A 16,721-nucleotide genomic window follows, 5' to 3' on the forward strand; every position below is an offset into this window, starting at 1 on the left:
AGTGTGATAAGAGCCTGAGGTCAGGCAGATTTGGGACCAAATCCTGGCTTAGCCACTTGCTTCTTTTATCATATTGAACACAATACTTTATTTTTCTGGGCTGCAGTTTCCTCATCTGAAAAATGGGATACCTGCACCATAGGGTTGTTATATGAGGACTAGTGATAACGTGAAAGACCTAGCTGGGTATCAGGCTGCTTTAACCGAGATTAAAGGAACAGTGGTTTAGGCAAAATAAAAGTTTGTTTTTCTCTCACATCACAGTTTGCATAGAAGCAGCTGTAGCTAATTTGGTGACTCCACAATGTTGTAACTCAAGTTCCTTATATATTGATGTTCGTCGTCCCCAGCGTCACCGTGTCCTGCCCCCGCCAGCAGGAAGGATGAGAGAACTTGTGCCTTTTCTTTTAAGGTCGTGGTGTGGGTGATACTCACATGTTTGCTCACTTCGCAGTGGCCAGTGCCTGGTTACTTGCCCATGGCTAGCTGCAAGGGAGACTTGGAAATGTAGTCTTAGCTGAGTATGCCCACCTAAAACTTAAACTAATGTAAGAGAAGGGATATCAAGGGACAGCTAGCAATTGCTTCTAGACTAACAGTGCTGTGCACAAAATAAAAATAGTGAGCATTATTATTATTATTACAAGTGTTGATCTGAAGGGAAGTCACACTGAACCAGTGGTGTATCTTTATGTGACAGGCTCTAGCTCTGACTATATAATCAGCACAACTTGTATTTTAATCTATCACATAAAATATAAAATAATGCAAAGTTCTTGTTATAGAAGTCTCCTCCAAGGTCTGAATTGTAGGGAAAAAGAGTCACCCATCAGGCATTCTTTATCATTCATACATGCACAGGGGGTGAAAAGGAACCCCCATGAACAGTGATAGGCCCCATGGGCCATCTAGGTCTAGATACACAGCTTATGTTTATGCCCATATTTTTAAAAGCACAAAGATTTTTGAAGACCCCTCTCAATTGAAGGATGGGATATAGGAGATCACTCATAGGGCTGCCATATTTTGTAGTAGACTTGCTGGAAGGAACATGCTGCTTGAAGCTGAAAAAGTTATTGTTAAGGAAACTGCTTCTCATAAGTGGGACATTTGTGAGTCCTTGAATTATAGTTCTTTTCCCCTCATCTATCTCAGACATACTCTTTTGTGCATGTGTCTTGTCCTCAAACTGGAGAAAGTGGGATCAAAATTTTCGATAGTCTGCCTCCCCTCCAAATCATGAAAGATATATTGGATAAGTCACTCTTGGTTTTGTGGAATTTTAAGACATCTCAGAAAAAGTAGCTCAGGTTGATTGCTTTGCAGCATCAAACTTGATCCATTTTTAATGTCTTGGGCCTCAAACCATTTCCAGCCACAGCCTGAAGTAACCTGAAACGTATGTACCTTACTGGATGGGGTGAGAGAACAGAAAGTAGTTCCTTATGACCAATGGCTTCCTAATTCCCATTTATTAAACCCATGGTCATCGTTAGATTTGGAGAAATGGCATTATCCATCTTTAACCTTGTTTTCAGCAGGTCGTTACAACTAGTTTCTAGTCATTCAGTGCCGAGGAGGTGATGGATATTGCCCTCCTCCCCTAGTCCTCTGCAATTCCAAAGCTAAATTTTCTTGTTCCTTGAGTTCTGCAGGCAGAAGCAGGCTGCGTGGAGGCTGTGGAGGAGCCCAGATTGGAGTGAGCAGCTCTTTTTGCCTTGCATCTGTGAATATTAACAAATGAAAAAAAAGAATTCAAATCATTCTTTTGAGCACGTTTAACCAAAGTTCTCTGATCATTAGAATTTTTAGGAGTGAAAATTTTAAGCCTTCTTTCTACTTTTATTCTTATATTTACCCAGAGAAAAGGGAACATTCCAACTTAAATTCTTTCTGGTGCAAATTTAATTTTTAATTTTAACTAACTCAAAACTGTGTTTTTATTGCCTTGTTAGCTTTTCTAATGAGTAGTAGTTGTGTTTTCTCCAGAATTCTGTAGATTTATTTGGATGTTCTACATTGCATTTAAATAGTAGAAAATAATACACAATTACATAGTAGTGATAACATTCATTTAAGTTCCAGTAGGCTAAGATAGCCAGTCAAATCACTGAATTTCTATTTTGGGCTTTCCATAAATTTGGTCCTTTTAATTTGATGGAAAACAAACCCTTTTGCTGTGTTATGAGATATGGTTTTATGTCAAGTGCTGTTTATTTGGCACCTGGCTTAATATGGTACTGAATTATTCTGAACCACATTTTGCATGTGTAGAATAATCATGAAATGGAAGTTGAAAAATGTGATCAGTCACTTTCATACTGTGCCTTAGGGAGGAAATGAACAAAGTACAGTCTGGTGGTAGTGTTCTCGCCTCATAACAGCACCAGGTTAACTTGTCTTCCTGCTTGTTAACTTTGTAAGGAGTCGATGGCTTGTGATAACATGGTTTGATGTAGGAGAGCTTGGCTGAAATCACCAGAGATCCCCTGATATGTATGCAGTGACACCCATAAGACCTGAGATCGTTCATTAAGTGCCAGCAGCCTTTACAGGACACGTCTGCTTCCCAGCCAGGGCCATTTTATCAGTGTTGGTAATGTGTTCTGACACATTAATGTTGTGTATCTAAGGAATGTCCTAAAGTGACCAATACACCTGGATTGGGGCTTTAGAGGATTTGGACCAGTTTTCTAATTTTTACATTGGGCGGCCTTTCCTTTAAAATATGTTTTTTCTCACAATACTGAGTGAGGCATCAGAGAGCATAATCCTGTCCCAAGTTCCATGGTTGACAGATTGACTTGTTCTGCATGGCTGTGTGTTTGGTTGACAGTTGGATATTTGGTGAGATCCTTATGGCCTGCTTCCCCTCAGGAGATGAAAGATGGTTCTCAGGAAGGAGAACTTTTTTCTGCAGGTTTAAATGTGGGCCTCCTTCCAAAGGCAGCAATGCCACCTCTTATCTGTATGTGTCTAAAAAAATTAGTGTGTATTTGAGAAAGTGACTCATTTCTTTGACTTTCAGTTAGGTAGCGGTTGGATTATTATTACTAGACTTAAGCTTTAAGGTACCTTAAGTTAGAGCTTCATTGTCCAGTACAGTAGCCATAGCCATAAGTAGCTATCTAGATTTAAATTAAAATTAATTAAAGTTAAATGTGGTTAAAAACCCAGTTTCTCAGTCACACTAGCCACACTTTAGGTGTTCAATATCCACCCATATGTGGCTAGAGCACAGATCTAGAACATTTCCAGCATTGCAGAAAGTTCTGTTGGAAAGCTCTGGACTCGTAGAGCTTATTGGACATATCAGTGAAGAATGCCTTGCCTGCATATGAATGAGAATGAAGAAGACAAGGCCAAATGGTCAGTACAAGAAGACTTGGGCAACATTTCCCAAGGTGTCTCCTGAGAGCGTTAATCCCAAGCTCCATAGCCAAAATTGTTTGGAAAGGCCTACGTACATATTCACCCTCTTTTGAGATTTGAAGCTCTGAGAAGACAAGCAGTTTGCCAGGCATTAGCCAAATTACACCTTGTGAATTTTAAAATCGTGTTTTGTATAAGTAATAACCTAATTTCTTGTGGGCCTAAATAACATTTCTTGGGATACCATTTAGGAAAGACTGACTAAAAGAGTTTTGGTTAAATTTATAGCTCATTTGTGTTAATAAACTTGGTAGACTTGCTGGAAAAGGCTCTGACTTAATGGATGTGGAGTGACACTTTTACTTGGATTTGATCTGCTCAGGATCAAATTGTGTCTAGTCACATTGAACACAACCAGAGGAGTAGCCAGAAGGATGAGTGAGTCTCTTAAAGCCAGTGACCTGGGGATATTTGACCTGGAATAGAGAAAGTTGAAAACATGCATTATGCCATTTTTAAACACCTGAGGGTGCACTACTGTGGAGGAGAATTTAGAGACAGAATCGTGTGGGAAGTAGTTAGGGAGCAGTCTTCTCTCCTCCTCCAGCCACGCATTCTTTCTCTCCCTTGATAGACAAGCTTCTTTATCCTTCAGGAACCTTATCCAGGCTGTTCCCTTTGCCTCCAGTTCTTTTCTCCCTGCTTTTCACTCGCGGAACTCTTGCACATTCTTCTGGTCTCAGTTGTCCGGTCCACTTGCTTACGGAATCTTCCTCCAACCCTAAGATTTGATTAGATATTTCTCTGATGAGTGATTTCGTAGCATCCTGTCATTGTCTTCATGGAAACTATCCTGCAACTGTAATTACAAAGCCTCTTGAATATTATTAATTCACTGTCTTGTTCATTAATCCCAGTTCCTACCACAGTGCTTGGCACACAGTAGGTGCTTAATAAATAATTGAATGAATGAATGAATAAGAAAACAAAGCCTTTCCTTGATGCCCCAGGAGATGTGCTGACCATTCCTGCCAATAATCTTCCCTAGTACTTTAAATCCTACGTTCCTGTATTGTAAGATGCTCTGTGTGAATCGTGTGAGGAGGGGGGCCATTATCTCTTGCTCACTTTTGCATCTCCACATGTCAGGATAAGAATTTTAGTTCATTTCACATATCTGTCCTTACTACCCCTATACTACCCCTATCAATAAGAGGGATATTAAAAAAAATTGTAAGTTGTGATAATAGTTTTAAATTAAAGTTTTTATTACAGGTACCAGATCTATTGCCATGCCTCAAAGTATTGGCATGGCAGATACTGTCCTTGTAGTCTCTTCTGAGAAACATACGTTCAACATGTAAGGTATATATTCTAGTGGTTTATTAATGCCAGTTTCTCAGCAGGCTTTGTTGGACTTATCATAAGCTTATATTGTTTTAGTCTCTTTCTTGTGGAAAAAAATATTTTCAATACCTTGAACAAGTGTAAAAAGTAATTTTATGATGATGAAAGTAAGTAGGCAAGTGATTTAATGTATAGAATTTCATTTTACTGGTCTTTTTTTTACAACCATGCTTGTATTCCTTAAATCACAGTATTTTATTGAGATGTAATTTACGCATCATGAAATTCACTCATTTTTTAGGTGTACAATTCAGTAATTTTTAGTAAATTTACAGAGTCGTGAAACCATAATCAGAATCTAGGTTTTTTGTTTGTTTGTTTGGATTTTTAAAAATTACAGGTCACAGTATTTTAAAGAATACATATTTGAGGTTTTATTTATTTTTTTCGCTCTCTCCTCCAAATCCCAGTTAGAGGCCCCTCTCTCAGAGACCCTTGGCTTATTAATGTATTCCTACTGGCACTTTATTTGGTAGTGCTGGTAGAAAGCTCAGACTGGGAGCTCGTATCTGAGTGAGCAGCTTGAGCAATGAGAGGGGCCACAGGACTCTTCCTCCTGCAGATTTACTGGGGCTAGAGTGGCTGTCACCACTTGCGGTGAGGCCACAGAGGAGACCAGCAGGAAGTGGGAGAGGAAATGAGATGTGGGTGGAGTGGGAGGAGAGGAGCAGATGGGGAAGGGGAAGAGAAGGGGAAGAGATGGCAGACATAATAGGAAAGCCTTCACGGTTCTAAGAAGATGTGAAAAACTTGCCATATTTTCTGAGTCAGAGAGTTTATATGTTGAAATTTGAAAATGGAAAAACAATGCCTCTTTGGGTCCTATTGCGAGAGTACTTTAGGGCTTCTTCGCCTAGTGTTCATTTTTTTCTTTTGTGATCATTTGCCCTTCTTCATGCTTCTTCAGTGTGTGGTACAGTGTTACTTGTGGCTGAGTGAACAATGTCTGAGTGTTTCTGGTGCTGTCAGAGCACAAGGGGGGAGGAGGCATTCTTTGCCTTAGGGAGCTTCTGTTCAAAAAGTCCTTAAGCACCACATGATTCACGGTTGTAAGCAGAAATAGGGAAGTAAAATCCTGAACTACAGGTAAAGTTCAGATATGGTATTAGCCCATGGCCATTGCCATGAGAGAAAAGGAAGGAGCTGAATCATGACTTCCATTGTCATTTTAGCTTTTTAGCAAGAGTTTCTATAAAAGCATCTGATGTCAGTGTTAACGGTTCACTGGTGTGTTTCTGGTTTTCTCAGTAAATGTACCTGATTTTAATGCCAAGTCAGAAAGCTGTCCCCACTGCCTAAGGCATCTTTGCTCATCTTGGCAGTTGGAATCCAGTTTATGAAGCAAGAATTGAACGATCTTCATGGTAGAAAGGCCCTAACTAGATGTATTTTCTGCATTTCTGTCTCATGGAACTGTTCTTTGAATACGTAATGTAAAGTAGATGATATTTCAGTAATATGGAGAGGTATTTAAGTAATATACAGAAATGGCGGAGAGTAAGAGCTTTTAAAAACTTTAGTTGAATGAATGGATGCGTGAATGGAATGAGAGGTATGCATGTTGGATAAGTGTACATGTGTTCCTTTGGCTTTCAGTTTCATGGAAGTTTTGAGCAGCCATTGTTGAGTGTTGGAAAGTAAAAGGTAGAAAATTCCATAAAAAATTTTGTCCATAAACTCACTTTGAGTATTAGATAATTCCCAGAGTCGTCCTACATGTTTTTTGTTTGTTTGTTTGTTTGTTTGTTTTTTCTGCTTTCCAAGTACTGCTAGTTTTCACTGCCCTGACAACCAGATTTGTCCTAAATCTAAATACGAGCTCTATGCTTGGCACATGGTAGATGCTCAATAAACATACATGGTCAGGTTGGCTTCAAGAGAGAACAGCTATTACTGGCTGTTTTATCGACTATACCTCTCTGTTCCTTCTAGTGTTTTCATGAATACTTTACAATTTTTACTTTCAGAGAAAGAGGAAAATGAATTATTTCACTTCGGTAAATATTTTATTAAAGAGTAAGGATGGTTGGAGATATCTATTATAAAGGTTTTGGGGATTGCTTCTGAAGCCCTTGTTTTGAAACAGACTCTTAAAAGGTGTATAGTTTAATGATCAGAGTCCATTAAAAGTGTAAAATGCAGGGATCTGTTATTATTTGACAGTTTTCCTTGCATTATTAATAGGCATAAAATACACATTTCTATTAGGAAATCAAGGGTGAAAACACCGCATGTAGATAAACTAACTTAAAGCAGTTTCCTTTCCCGTATCACCTCCCCCACTACCCCTACAGAGCTGGGAAGTGGAAATAGTGGCCACCCTAGTTAATCCCAGTAACTATATATTTGGGGGCTTTTCAGTGTAGTACCAGGTATGTCAAGGGGAATTTCACATATAACTGATGGCTTAGCTCTTTCTATGTATTAAGCAGTATGATAGTTGAGCTTCGTACTCACTTCAGATCAGTAGAGAATGTTAGTACATTTCTCAGCTGGAATCAACCAAAACAAGACTCTTCCCAACCACAGTGAGGAGTACCTGTTTCACAGCACAGTCTCTTTGGCTCTTCATTCACTAAACCAAGTTGAAAAGAGTACAGAAGAGACCTATTTTAGACTGAATTTGAGTGTGTATGTACTAGAGTGTTCAAGTGTATTTAGTTGGGAATAATATTTACATTTTGGGGGTACTGTATAAGCACTCGTGTGTGTCCAGATGTGAGTGCCTTCATGCAGAGACTTCTGTGCTATTTAATTTTTCTAATATTCCTAAAATTATTAAAATCAGATCTTGCTTATTCTCTTTAGAACTTAATTGTGGTCAGAGGGATTTTCCTATGCTGTCCATCCTAAGTTTTCAAAAGAAAAACAACTTAAACTTGTAGGTTTTAGTTTTCCTATTGCATTTTAAAAAAATACCTGAAGTCCTTAAACTTTACTGCTGGCAAGAGTTGTACATTTTTAATATCTTTTAAATATGCAGCCCTTCATGACAGGAATGAAAATATGAGCGCTTTTTTCACATTTACAGAAGAAACGTAAACACAATTCTATATGTCCTTCTAGTGTCTTCTCTAACAAATACCAGGTGGAAACTTAATAAGTACTTGTAGGAAATATTTTCAAAACATGTCTCATGTAAGTGGCAGAGAAAAAGACAAAGAGAGCAGGTGAGATGGATTGTGTTGTTTTGTTAGTATTTGTGAAAGATGTTGGGTCAAAGTGCACCACTGACTTGAAAGTAAAATTTAAGTTGCTTCTTCTATCAGTTGTAAGGGAGCATCTTTCATGGGGGCGCAGGGATGATCCCTGCAGTTGGATGTCCAGTTACTTCTCAGCACTGTAGACACAGAGGTACCCTAGACATTTAGTCATCCACCACCCAAGAGCTTTTATTTGAAATATGGAGACCCCTGAATCCTGTTTTGCATGTAATTAAAGTTAGAGGACATGTTAGGAAAAGCTGTTCTTGACTGACTAGAAAACAAATAATTGTATTCTGTTTCTGATCTTCATTTATAGCACCAGCAACAAGTGGTGCAGGCTGTGGAACGGGCCAAGCAGGTGACCATGGCAGAACTGAACGCCATCATTGGGGTACGTGGCCTTTCCATTTTAGCTCTCATCATCTTAGTGTTTGTTACCAGCTCTCTCTCGCTCTCTTTTTAAATTTTGTTCAACCAAAGGGGCAAAAGGCAATAGAGGACCACAAAGTGAAATGAAGCACTTTGCCTTCAGTCTCACATGAAGTTTGTCAGAAACTGTGGACATACTCTCATCAATTCAAGTTGACAGTGTTCCTGAAAAGTTTCCCCCTAAGAAGACTGGGTAGTTCTTTTTCATAATATTTCTTTCCTTTGCAATCAGCATCTGTTGCTAGCCTATTGCCAGTAAAAAGACACATTGCCCTGATGTTAAAATGACCTGATTTCTTTTATCTTTCCTCAAATATAGAGTATCTTAATACCATTTTTAGTGAAATAAAATGTACATTTTCGCATCTCCCTGCTACTCTTCCTCCCCTGTGATGAGTGGTTCTTTAAGGACTAGTGTCCATTGGTAGTAGAAATAATAGATGAACTACACCTTTTTGCAAAATCAGCGGCCCAGTTAGAAAATCCTTCCTAGTACCGTTAACATTGCATAGAAATCCTGCTGGAATTCATAGGTTTGAGCAATCACTCCAACTCCACTTACATTTTTGTTCTTCCTGATTAAGGTAACCAGTAATAAAATAAGATGCTAAAACTTAGAAATAATAAAGGCAAAAAATCTTAGCTGAGAAAAGCACAATATTCACATCTCTGTTTATGCAGCTGTTAGGAGCAGTTCCTTAGGTTATTCTAATGAAGACACTACAACTGTACTTTCCTCTTTCTGCCCCCTCCCAAATACTTTCTTTTGTATATAGATTATACACAAAAGTCTTCTCCCTTTTTTCTCCCTCAGTGTATCAAACACACTTTGAAATGCTAATTATTCCATTTACTTTCATTAAAATTCAAATTGCTGAGTGAAGATGCGGATAAGGGTCGCCTGATAATCAATCTGAAGTGAAGATATTGCTTCAATTATGCCTCTGTCTTTTAACAAGGAAATCAGAACTCTGGGATGGCTGCCGATGGTGGTGGAGCAATAGTCTGATTGCAGCTTGTTTTTAATGGGCTATTTTGAGCTCTATTTTGTGTCCCTCTGACCACAAGAAAATACCAGTAGTAAATTAGAAGACATAATAAATGGAAAAGAGTAACCTTTATTTCCTCAGAAGTGCCCCTTGGAAAGAAGAGGCAGAATCAGAACAAGCCATGTAGAGACTCGTTTGTTGTATATTTTCTGTGTTCAGGGGGTGGTGGAGAGATGAGAGATGAATACATTTCACAATTAGTTTTTATTTCCAAAAATTCCAGAAAATCGCAGTATAAAAATTTCTTTTTTTAACGTTGAGAAAGCTTTAATTTTAAAGTTAGTGTATATGTATATACCAGCTGTGTTTGCTTGAAGCACATGTTGTATTCCTTTTGGGATATACTTCGATTACCGAACCTCCCAAGGTCACTAGGGATAGGACCTCCTTTCCTCACCCGCTATACAGTCTGCTGTCGAAGGAGAGAATACGTGGGCGAGGACCTATAGAAGAGCTGCCTGGGTCATTTCTGGCTTGGTGTTTATTTTTGTATGAACTGCTAAAATACACGTAGCCGTCCTACCTTATGTCTGGTTGGCAGCCCTTTCTAGGAAAACAGAATGCTTTTATGTTTCTTTTTTGAGTCTTATTAGTTACTGTCGGTACAGTGGTGAGATTAATCTAAATCAAAAACACATTGTTTTGTGTTGAATGTTGCTTAAAAATATGAGGGAAGATGTATAAGCAGAACAAGTTCCCTTTGATCACATCAAGTATATTTTTAATACTGTTTTATATCTATTTCATTTACATACTTTGTTTTGAATGGGATGGCAGATGGCCTTTTCTCAGGGAGAAGATGATTTATTAGACTGTAGCCGAGTAACTGACAGACATATTGTGTATATATGGATTTAATTATTAAAACAAAGCTAATTTAATTTGGTGACCTAAAAACTTATTTGAAGAACTAACTTAGAGCTGCATGCTATCAAAGCAGCGTGTGCTGTAGTTGGTGGATCTGGTGGCAGTTGCAGATTATTTGTATCTGAGCAGTAAATGGAATCAAAATCACATAATCTGACTGTTCTGCAAAACAGATTGCAGAAACAGAAAGAACAAACCCAGCAGATTTAGGGAGCCACAAACCAAGTGAGAAGGAAAGAGCCCCATTGCACCCAACTCGCTTGATGCATTTCTGTGGCTGCTGTTCTCGGTCTCTGTCTGTTTCAGCCCTGCTTAGTGCCTTGTGTCCAGCAGTTTTCAGTTGTAACATTGTGGAACTTTAAATGCACCTGCTGTTCTGTGTCTGGTTAGGCATGGCTGTGTTGTGAGGTGGTGGTATTTTGACCTGCTTCCAAAAGTGATGAGAGGTCAATTTTAGATTTTTGTGACTTGATTTTTAGGTAGTCGTCAGTGATTTTCTGCACCCAGGGAATGAAAGTTTTCCTCCTGAGTGGCAAAGACCCACCTAAGCCCCTGCAGACCTTCATTTATTTCTCACTGCATATGTGTCTGTTTTATATGTATGCACACCATCCAGACAAGCGCAGATGTTCCCAAATTTAATGAAATCTGATGAAGCACCTTTTTAACTCTGCAGTATTATTCTACCTTCATTGGTAAATGAGCCCAACCAGTGATCCATGCAGTTTAAATGCAAAAAGCTGAAGTGAGCCCGAAACCTGGAGAGGCGGCTTGTTCTCTTGACAGTAAGCTAGTTGTGTTTAATGGAATGAAACACAGTTACAATGATTTCTTTCACAGGTCATGTTCAGTTTAAAACTGTTGATAGATTGAAATAAGTTAAATATCATTTATCTTTTATTTATAGGGGAAAAAGCCCCAGGAAAATGCCTGTGTTGTTTTCTATAGTTAATATTTTGTGTTTTGTTTTGAATTGTTCGTAGTTCACATTTCCTTGAAGCTTTCCCGGAGTTCCCCGAAATGGGCTGTGGGAGCGTTATGCATCTAGTTAGATCTTGTCATGTGTCCTGCTAGCCACTGTGTTTTTAAATTAGAATCTCTGTAAGATCACACTGTTGGAACAACACACAAATTGTAGTTTTAAATCAGTAATATGATCTAATTAGAAATGATGTTTTCATTTCCTGTATTATTAAATTGAGTCATCTGACTACCTTAAAATGCTTTTTAAATCCGTTACACTATATAATCAGCACATGCTGTGTGAATGTGGTTATGTTTAATAAAGGAGGCTAAGTTGGAACCTCATAAAAATTTCACCAAAGAAACTACCATTAAGAAAAAAGTTCTGTTGGTACAAACATCGGAAAAGAAAATGTTTGGCTTGTAAAAATAGAAAATGGGGTTCCTTTGGATTCCTTCCCCCTCTTTTTTAACCTCTTTGAGGAAAGAAATGATAGAAATGTGCATTTTTTAAAAAAGCACACCCCCTTAAAAAAATCCTTAAGAACAGGTATGCCATGGTGTTGTAGGAAAATGCAGTTTAGCACAAGAAATGCTGAACCTCAATTTTTAGCAGTGACATTTTAATGATAGGAAGTCTGCAGAATTATTTGCCATCAATTGTAAAGGCAATAACAAGCCTTGGTGGTTTTTCACACTCTCTGTGTTAAGTGCTTTCAGAATGACAGCGTAAACTGTGTTAGAGAACTCCAAGGAAGTAAAACTGATTAAAATGTTCATGCTTGAATGGTGCTGATGGAATAGTTCATTTGGACTTTCTCTACCTCCTGCAGCTCAAGCTGAAATATTAAAATTCAGTGGATTTAAATCTCTCTCGTCTCAGCTCAGGAAAAAAACATTACATTTTAATAGGTTTTAAACCCATAATTCATTGGTTTGGAGCAGCACTATTAAATCTATTTAAATATTACTTGTATTACTAAGGCAATGATTTAAATGACTATGCCTTTACCATTCTATGTGTTTGAGCTAGTTTAAAAAAAGAAAGACAATACCCTTGGGGTTTTTTTCCTTCCTCTTAGCATTTTGTTTTATTGTCCTTGTCCTATGATTGGCCCTTAAATTGTGTGTGTGTGTACACATATATGCATTTTAGATTGGCATTCTGGCACAAGGTCTTGCAGTATGACAGTTTTAAAATGGTACGTCCCTCTTTTTCCATTATAGATTTAAAAACAGCCATTTTAAGTTTCAGAGGCATTTAGATCCACCATCGTGATAATTTCCCTTGTTATCTTTATAAACTAATTAGCCATTAGGCAAAAAAGCTGAAAGATATAAATATGTGTATATATTAAAACGTGTGTGTATATGTGTTTTCCCCACCATTACATCACAGCCTCTAATAGCACAAAGTTTGAAATAAAAATACAACTTCACTTTTTTGACAAAAGCAAAAATGTGTGAAGTATCTGAGAGCCGTATTTTATCTCTTCTGTGTTTGCTAATAAAGGGCTTTCCAGAGGTATTCTTAATTTTGCAGAAGTTGTACTCTTCACCCCTTTTGGGCACAGATATCCTGCAGTGCAGAAACGGTGTTGTCCTTCCCTGGCCCACCTCATACCCTCCTTATCTGCCTTTCTCTCTAGTCATCACCACTACAACATGTTTTCTGTGGCTTGACAACGCCTCCCCTCAGCTGCACTGGGAAGCTCTTTCATTTCCCCAGTGCGTTTTGTGGGGAATCCACCGCTCACTTCGGCGTGTGCAGCGTAGAGGGGTGAGGGAGTTTCTCCTCTCCATGGGGTCGTCCTGGGCTCATACGTAAACAGTCAGTGGAGCACCCCCCTCCGGACCCTTTGGCGGGCGACTTTGAGATGCTTTCCGTATACAGTCCTTCACAGAGGGGTCCCCGCAGGATGGAGTTCAGTTGCCTAAAGTAGTGATCAGCTACCTTGTTTTGAGTTTTTCCCTCCTTCCCTGATCACTTTCTTCAGGCCCCACTCCTGTTTTGGAATCATTTTTCCCGATTAACTGCAGCCAAGCCCCGTCCCTCCGCTTTCCTGGAGAATCTGAGACGCTCAGTATTTGACCTCATAGGCCTTGACCTCTTAAGGGGACTTTCTGGTGTAGGTAGGCAATTGAACTCATGTGCTGCAATCATAGTTTGTTGTGAGTTCTGTGCATAAAACATTTTCTTTAACGTCTCAGCTTTTACATTGTTTTTTTTTTTTTTTTTTTTTTTTTTAAATCTAGGTTGACTTTCACTAACCCATGGGGAATTGGACCTAAGTTATATCTGAAGCTTTGTTTATCTCATTCTTTTTTTTTTTTTTTTTTTAATTTTATTATTTATTTATTTATTTATTTTTTGGCTGTGCTGGGTCTTCGGTTCGTGCGAGGGCTTTCTCTAGTTGCGGCAAGTGGGGGCCACTCTTCATCGCGGTGCGGGGACCTCTCTTCATCGCGGTGCGCGGGCCTTTCACTATCGCGGCCCCTCCCGTTGCGGGGCACAGGCTCCAGACGCGCAGGCTCAGCAGCTGTGGCTCACGGGCCCAGCTGCTCCGTGGCATGTGGGATCTTCCCAGACCAGGGCTCGAACCCGTGTCTCCTGCATTAGCAGGCAGATTCTCAACCACTGCGCCACCAGGGAAGCCCTACATTGTTTTTTAAATGACTACTTTTCAGTGAACTTACAGGTGAGCTTCCCTCTCTTGTTCTGATTACTATCGGTATTTTCTAAATGTGTATTATATGGAATAAACTTAAAAACAAGCTTTAAAATAGATTTCTGTTATATCAGAGATTCTTATTCCAGCTTTGTTACTGTCTTTACTCAACAGTGTACCTGGAGCTTAAAGACTTTATAAAATATGCCGGCCACTGACTACATGATGTACATAGAGTGGTGGGATAAGGGTTGGGGGTGGAGAGCGGAGGCTGGCTTTCTGCAGTTGTAGAGCTTTGCTTACCTGCTCATCTAAGCCAAAGAAAGCAGTTTTAACGTCGTTCTACACATTCCTCTATCTTATATTGGTATGTGTGCCCCTCACTTTTGGTTGTTTTTTTATTTTTATTTTTTTAACTTGTTCATTTACTGTGGATCAGGGGACTGTGTTATTGAGTGATGTAGTCATAATCTTATCTTTGTGCTATAATTTGATGAGGCTCTAAGAGGCAGTAATTTCCCTTCTCTCATATCAGAGACTCTCATATACTTAAGTAATTTTTAAACCCTGTCTCTACTTCAGAACTCCCTAATAAACCTAGATAAAGAACAGGATTTCTAATTTGTGCTTACTTTGTACACTCTGTTAATTTCTGTTACAGAGCTTCTCTAGAAGAAATTTCTAGAAGCTAGTCAGTTTTGTTTGTTCTTAACTGTTGCCAACCTGAAGTGCTGCTGTTCTGCTCCTGTTGAAGGGGGAGCCCTCTTTTCCCTCCTTCCCCCTAATAAATGCATTTCCATAGCTCCTGGTAGATTTAAGCGCACAGTGTTAACGGGAGTTGCACAATGTGTCTGGGTGGGTGCATCTGACTTAGCTTAAAGCACGTGGGCTTTGGGCTTCCACTAAGAAGAAAGTGGAGTTTCCCAGAGCTGTGCATCTGCATTTCATTCACACCAGTGCACAGCAGGCGGAGCCTGTGTAGGGGTCCAGAGGACTGGTTGGGAAGTGTTAACACAGAAAAGCAGGTTTCACTCAAGGCAGCTTGCAAGTTTGCACGTTGTTATCCCTTTTTTATTGGTTAGTGTGGTGGTTTTTTGTTTTTTTTATTTGTTCCCATTTTGCTTCCCCTTTTCTAGTTCTCTTACTGACTTCTTCCCAGTAATGTTTCTACAAGCAACATCACCAACTCCCATCTAGCCAGACCTTTTCCCGCGTGGACCCAGCCTGCCTTGTGTCCCTCAAAGCTGGGAGAGAGGAGGCAGGCTCCCCACCAAACAGGCAATTAAAGGATTGATGACTTAGGCTACGTTTTAAGGACTGTTGGTGTGTGTTCTCCTCAAAGCTCCCTAGCATATCAGTCTCCCTAAAAATGCATTTGTGATCTTATCTCCTAAGGACTTTTGTGAAAAGGTTAGAAACTTTTAAAGAATACTAAGAATGATTTAATGATTACATCTACTCATTCATTCGTTCATTCATTCATTGCAGCCCATTAAAGGGGCACATTTAAATATTTTTTAGTGTTTTCTGAAACATATTCTGAAATGATCCTCCGATTACATTTAAATCATCTTACTAAGGTTTTGGTGTTTGTAAGCTTTCTGGTTTTACATTTTACTACACATAAATCAACCTTAGTTAGCACATTTTAATTTCAATAAAACTTTAGTGTCCAAGGATAGCAGAATAAGGAGAAACAGGTAATAGAAAACGTGGTAAAAATGAGGCTGCATGCATTTATAAATTTGTATTTTTTTTTATTTGGAATTGGGAGCAATACATATTCATTATTAATATTCTATATATTTTTAAAGATTTATCAAGGTATAATTTACATAAAGTAAAATTTACTCTTTCTAGCTTATACTTCTGTGAGTTTGACAACCCAGTATAAGTCATGTGACTGCCACCACTATCAAGGTACAGAAGTTTTCTCTCCTGCCTTGCCCTGCCTCCCCAAATTCCTTTGTTCTTTGTAGTCAGTCCTTTTCCCTACCCCAGTCCCTGGCAACTGCCCATGATGTTTTTTCTCCCAATGTGAGCCTTTTTGAGACTGTCATATAAATGGAATTATGCACTATGTAGCCTTTTGCGTTTTCATCTTCAGTTAGCATGATGCATTTGAGGTTTGTCTATGTGGTTGCCTGTATCAGCAGTTAGTGCCTTTGTATAGCTGAATAATATTCCAGTATGGATATACCAGTTTATGTAGCCATTCACCCCTTCAAGGACGGTTGGGTTGTCTCCAGGTTTTGGTGTTTGTGAATAAAGCCTGGGTAAATATTAACATACAGATTTTTGTAAATTTTGTAAGTTTTCCCCTAGAAGTGGGATTGCTGAGTTGTATGGTTAGTGTATGTTTAAAGTAACTGACACACTGTTTCCCAAAATGACCGTACTGTTTTTCAGTCTCACTAATATGTATGAGAGAACCTTTTTTCCACATCCTCACTAGCACTTGGAATGATAGGTTTTGGGAGTTTTTAGCCATTTCTGATACGTGTATAGTGGTACTTGTGTTTTTGTGCATTTCCATAATAGCAAGTGATGTTGAGTGTCTTTTTATGTGCTTCTTTGCCATCTCTGTATCTTCTTCGGTAAGTATCTGCTCAAATCTTTGCCTATTTTTCTTGAGTCAGTTATTTTTTTTTTATCAAGTATTTTGAAATTTTTAAAAAATATTCTGGACGTATGTACTTTATTTTGCAAATATTTTCTCCCAATCTGTAGTCATCCTTTAATTTTTTTTTTTTTGATAA

At 38.8% G+C, this 16,721-nt stretch overlaps 1 protein-coding gene across 6 annotated transcripts in view; it reads left to right on the plus strand.

Moving 5' to 3' along the window:
• Positions 1–16,721, plus strand: part of TLE4 (TLE family member 4, transcriptional corepressor) — a 148,219-nt gene that overhangs the window by 38,559 nt on the left and 92,939 nt on the right. For 4 of the 6 annotated variants that reach the window (XM_057548757.1, XM_057548758.1, XM_057548759.1 and 1 more), the window contains exon 6: positions 8,302–8,376. The exons of the other annotated variants lie outside the window; for them this stretch is intronic. In XM_057548757.1, the coding sequence (XP_057404740.1) occupies positions 8,302–8,376 (75 nt within the window). The remainder of the gene's footprint in view (positions 1–8,301; positions 8,377–16,721) is intronic. 6 annotated transcript variants of the gene reach the window in all.

This window comes from Balaenoptera acutorostrata, chromosome 6 (assembly GCF_949987535.1).
Source record: "Balaenoptera acutorostrata chromosome 6, mBalAcu1.1, whole genome shotgun sequence".
NCBI lineage: Eukaryota > Metazoa > Chordata > Mammalia > Artiodactyla > Balaenopteridae > Balaenoptera > Balaenoptera acutorostrata.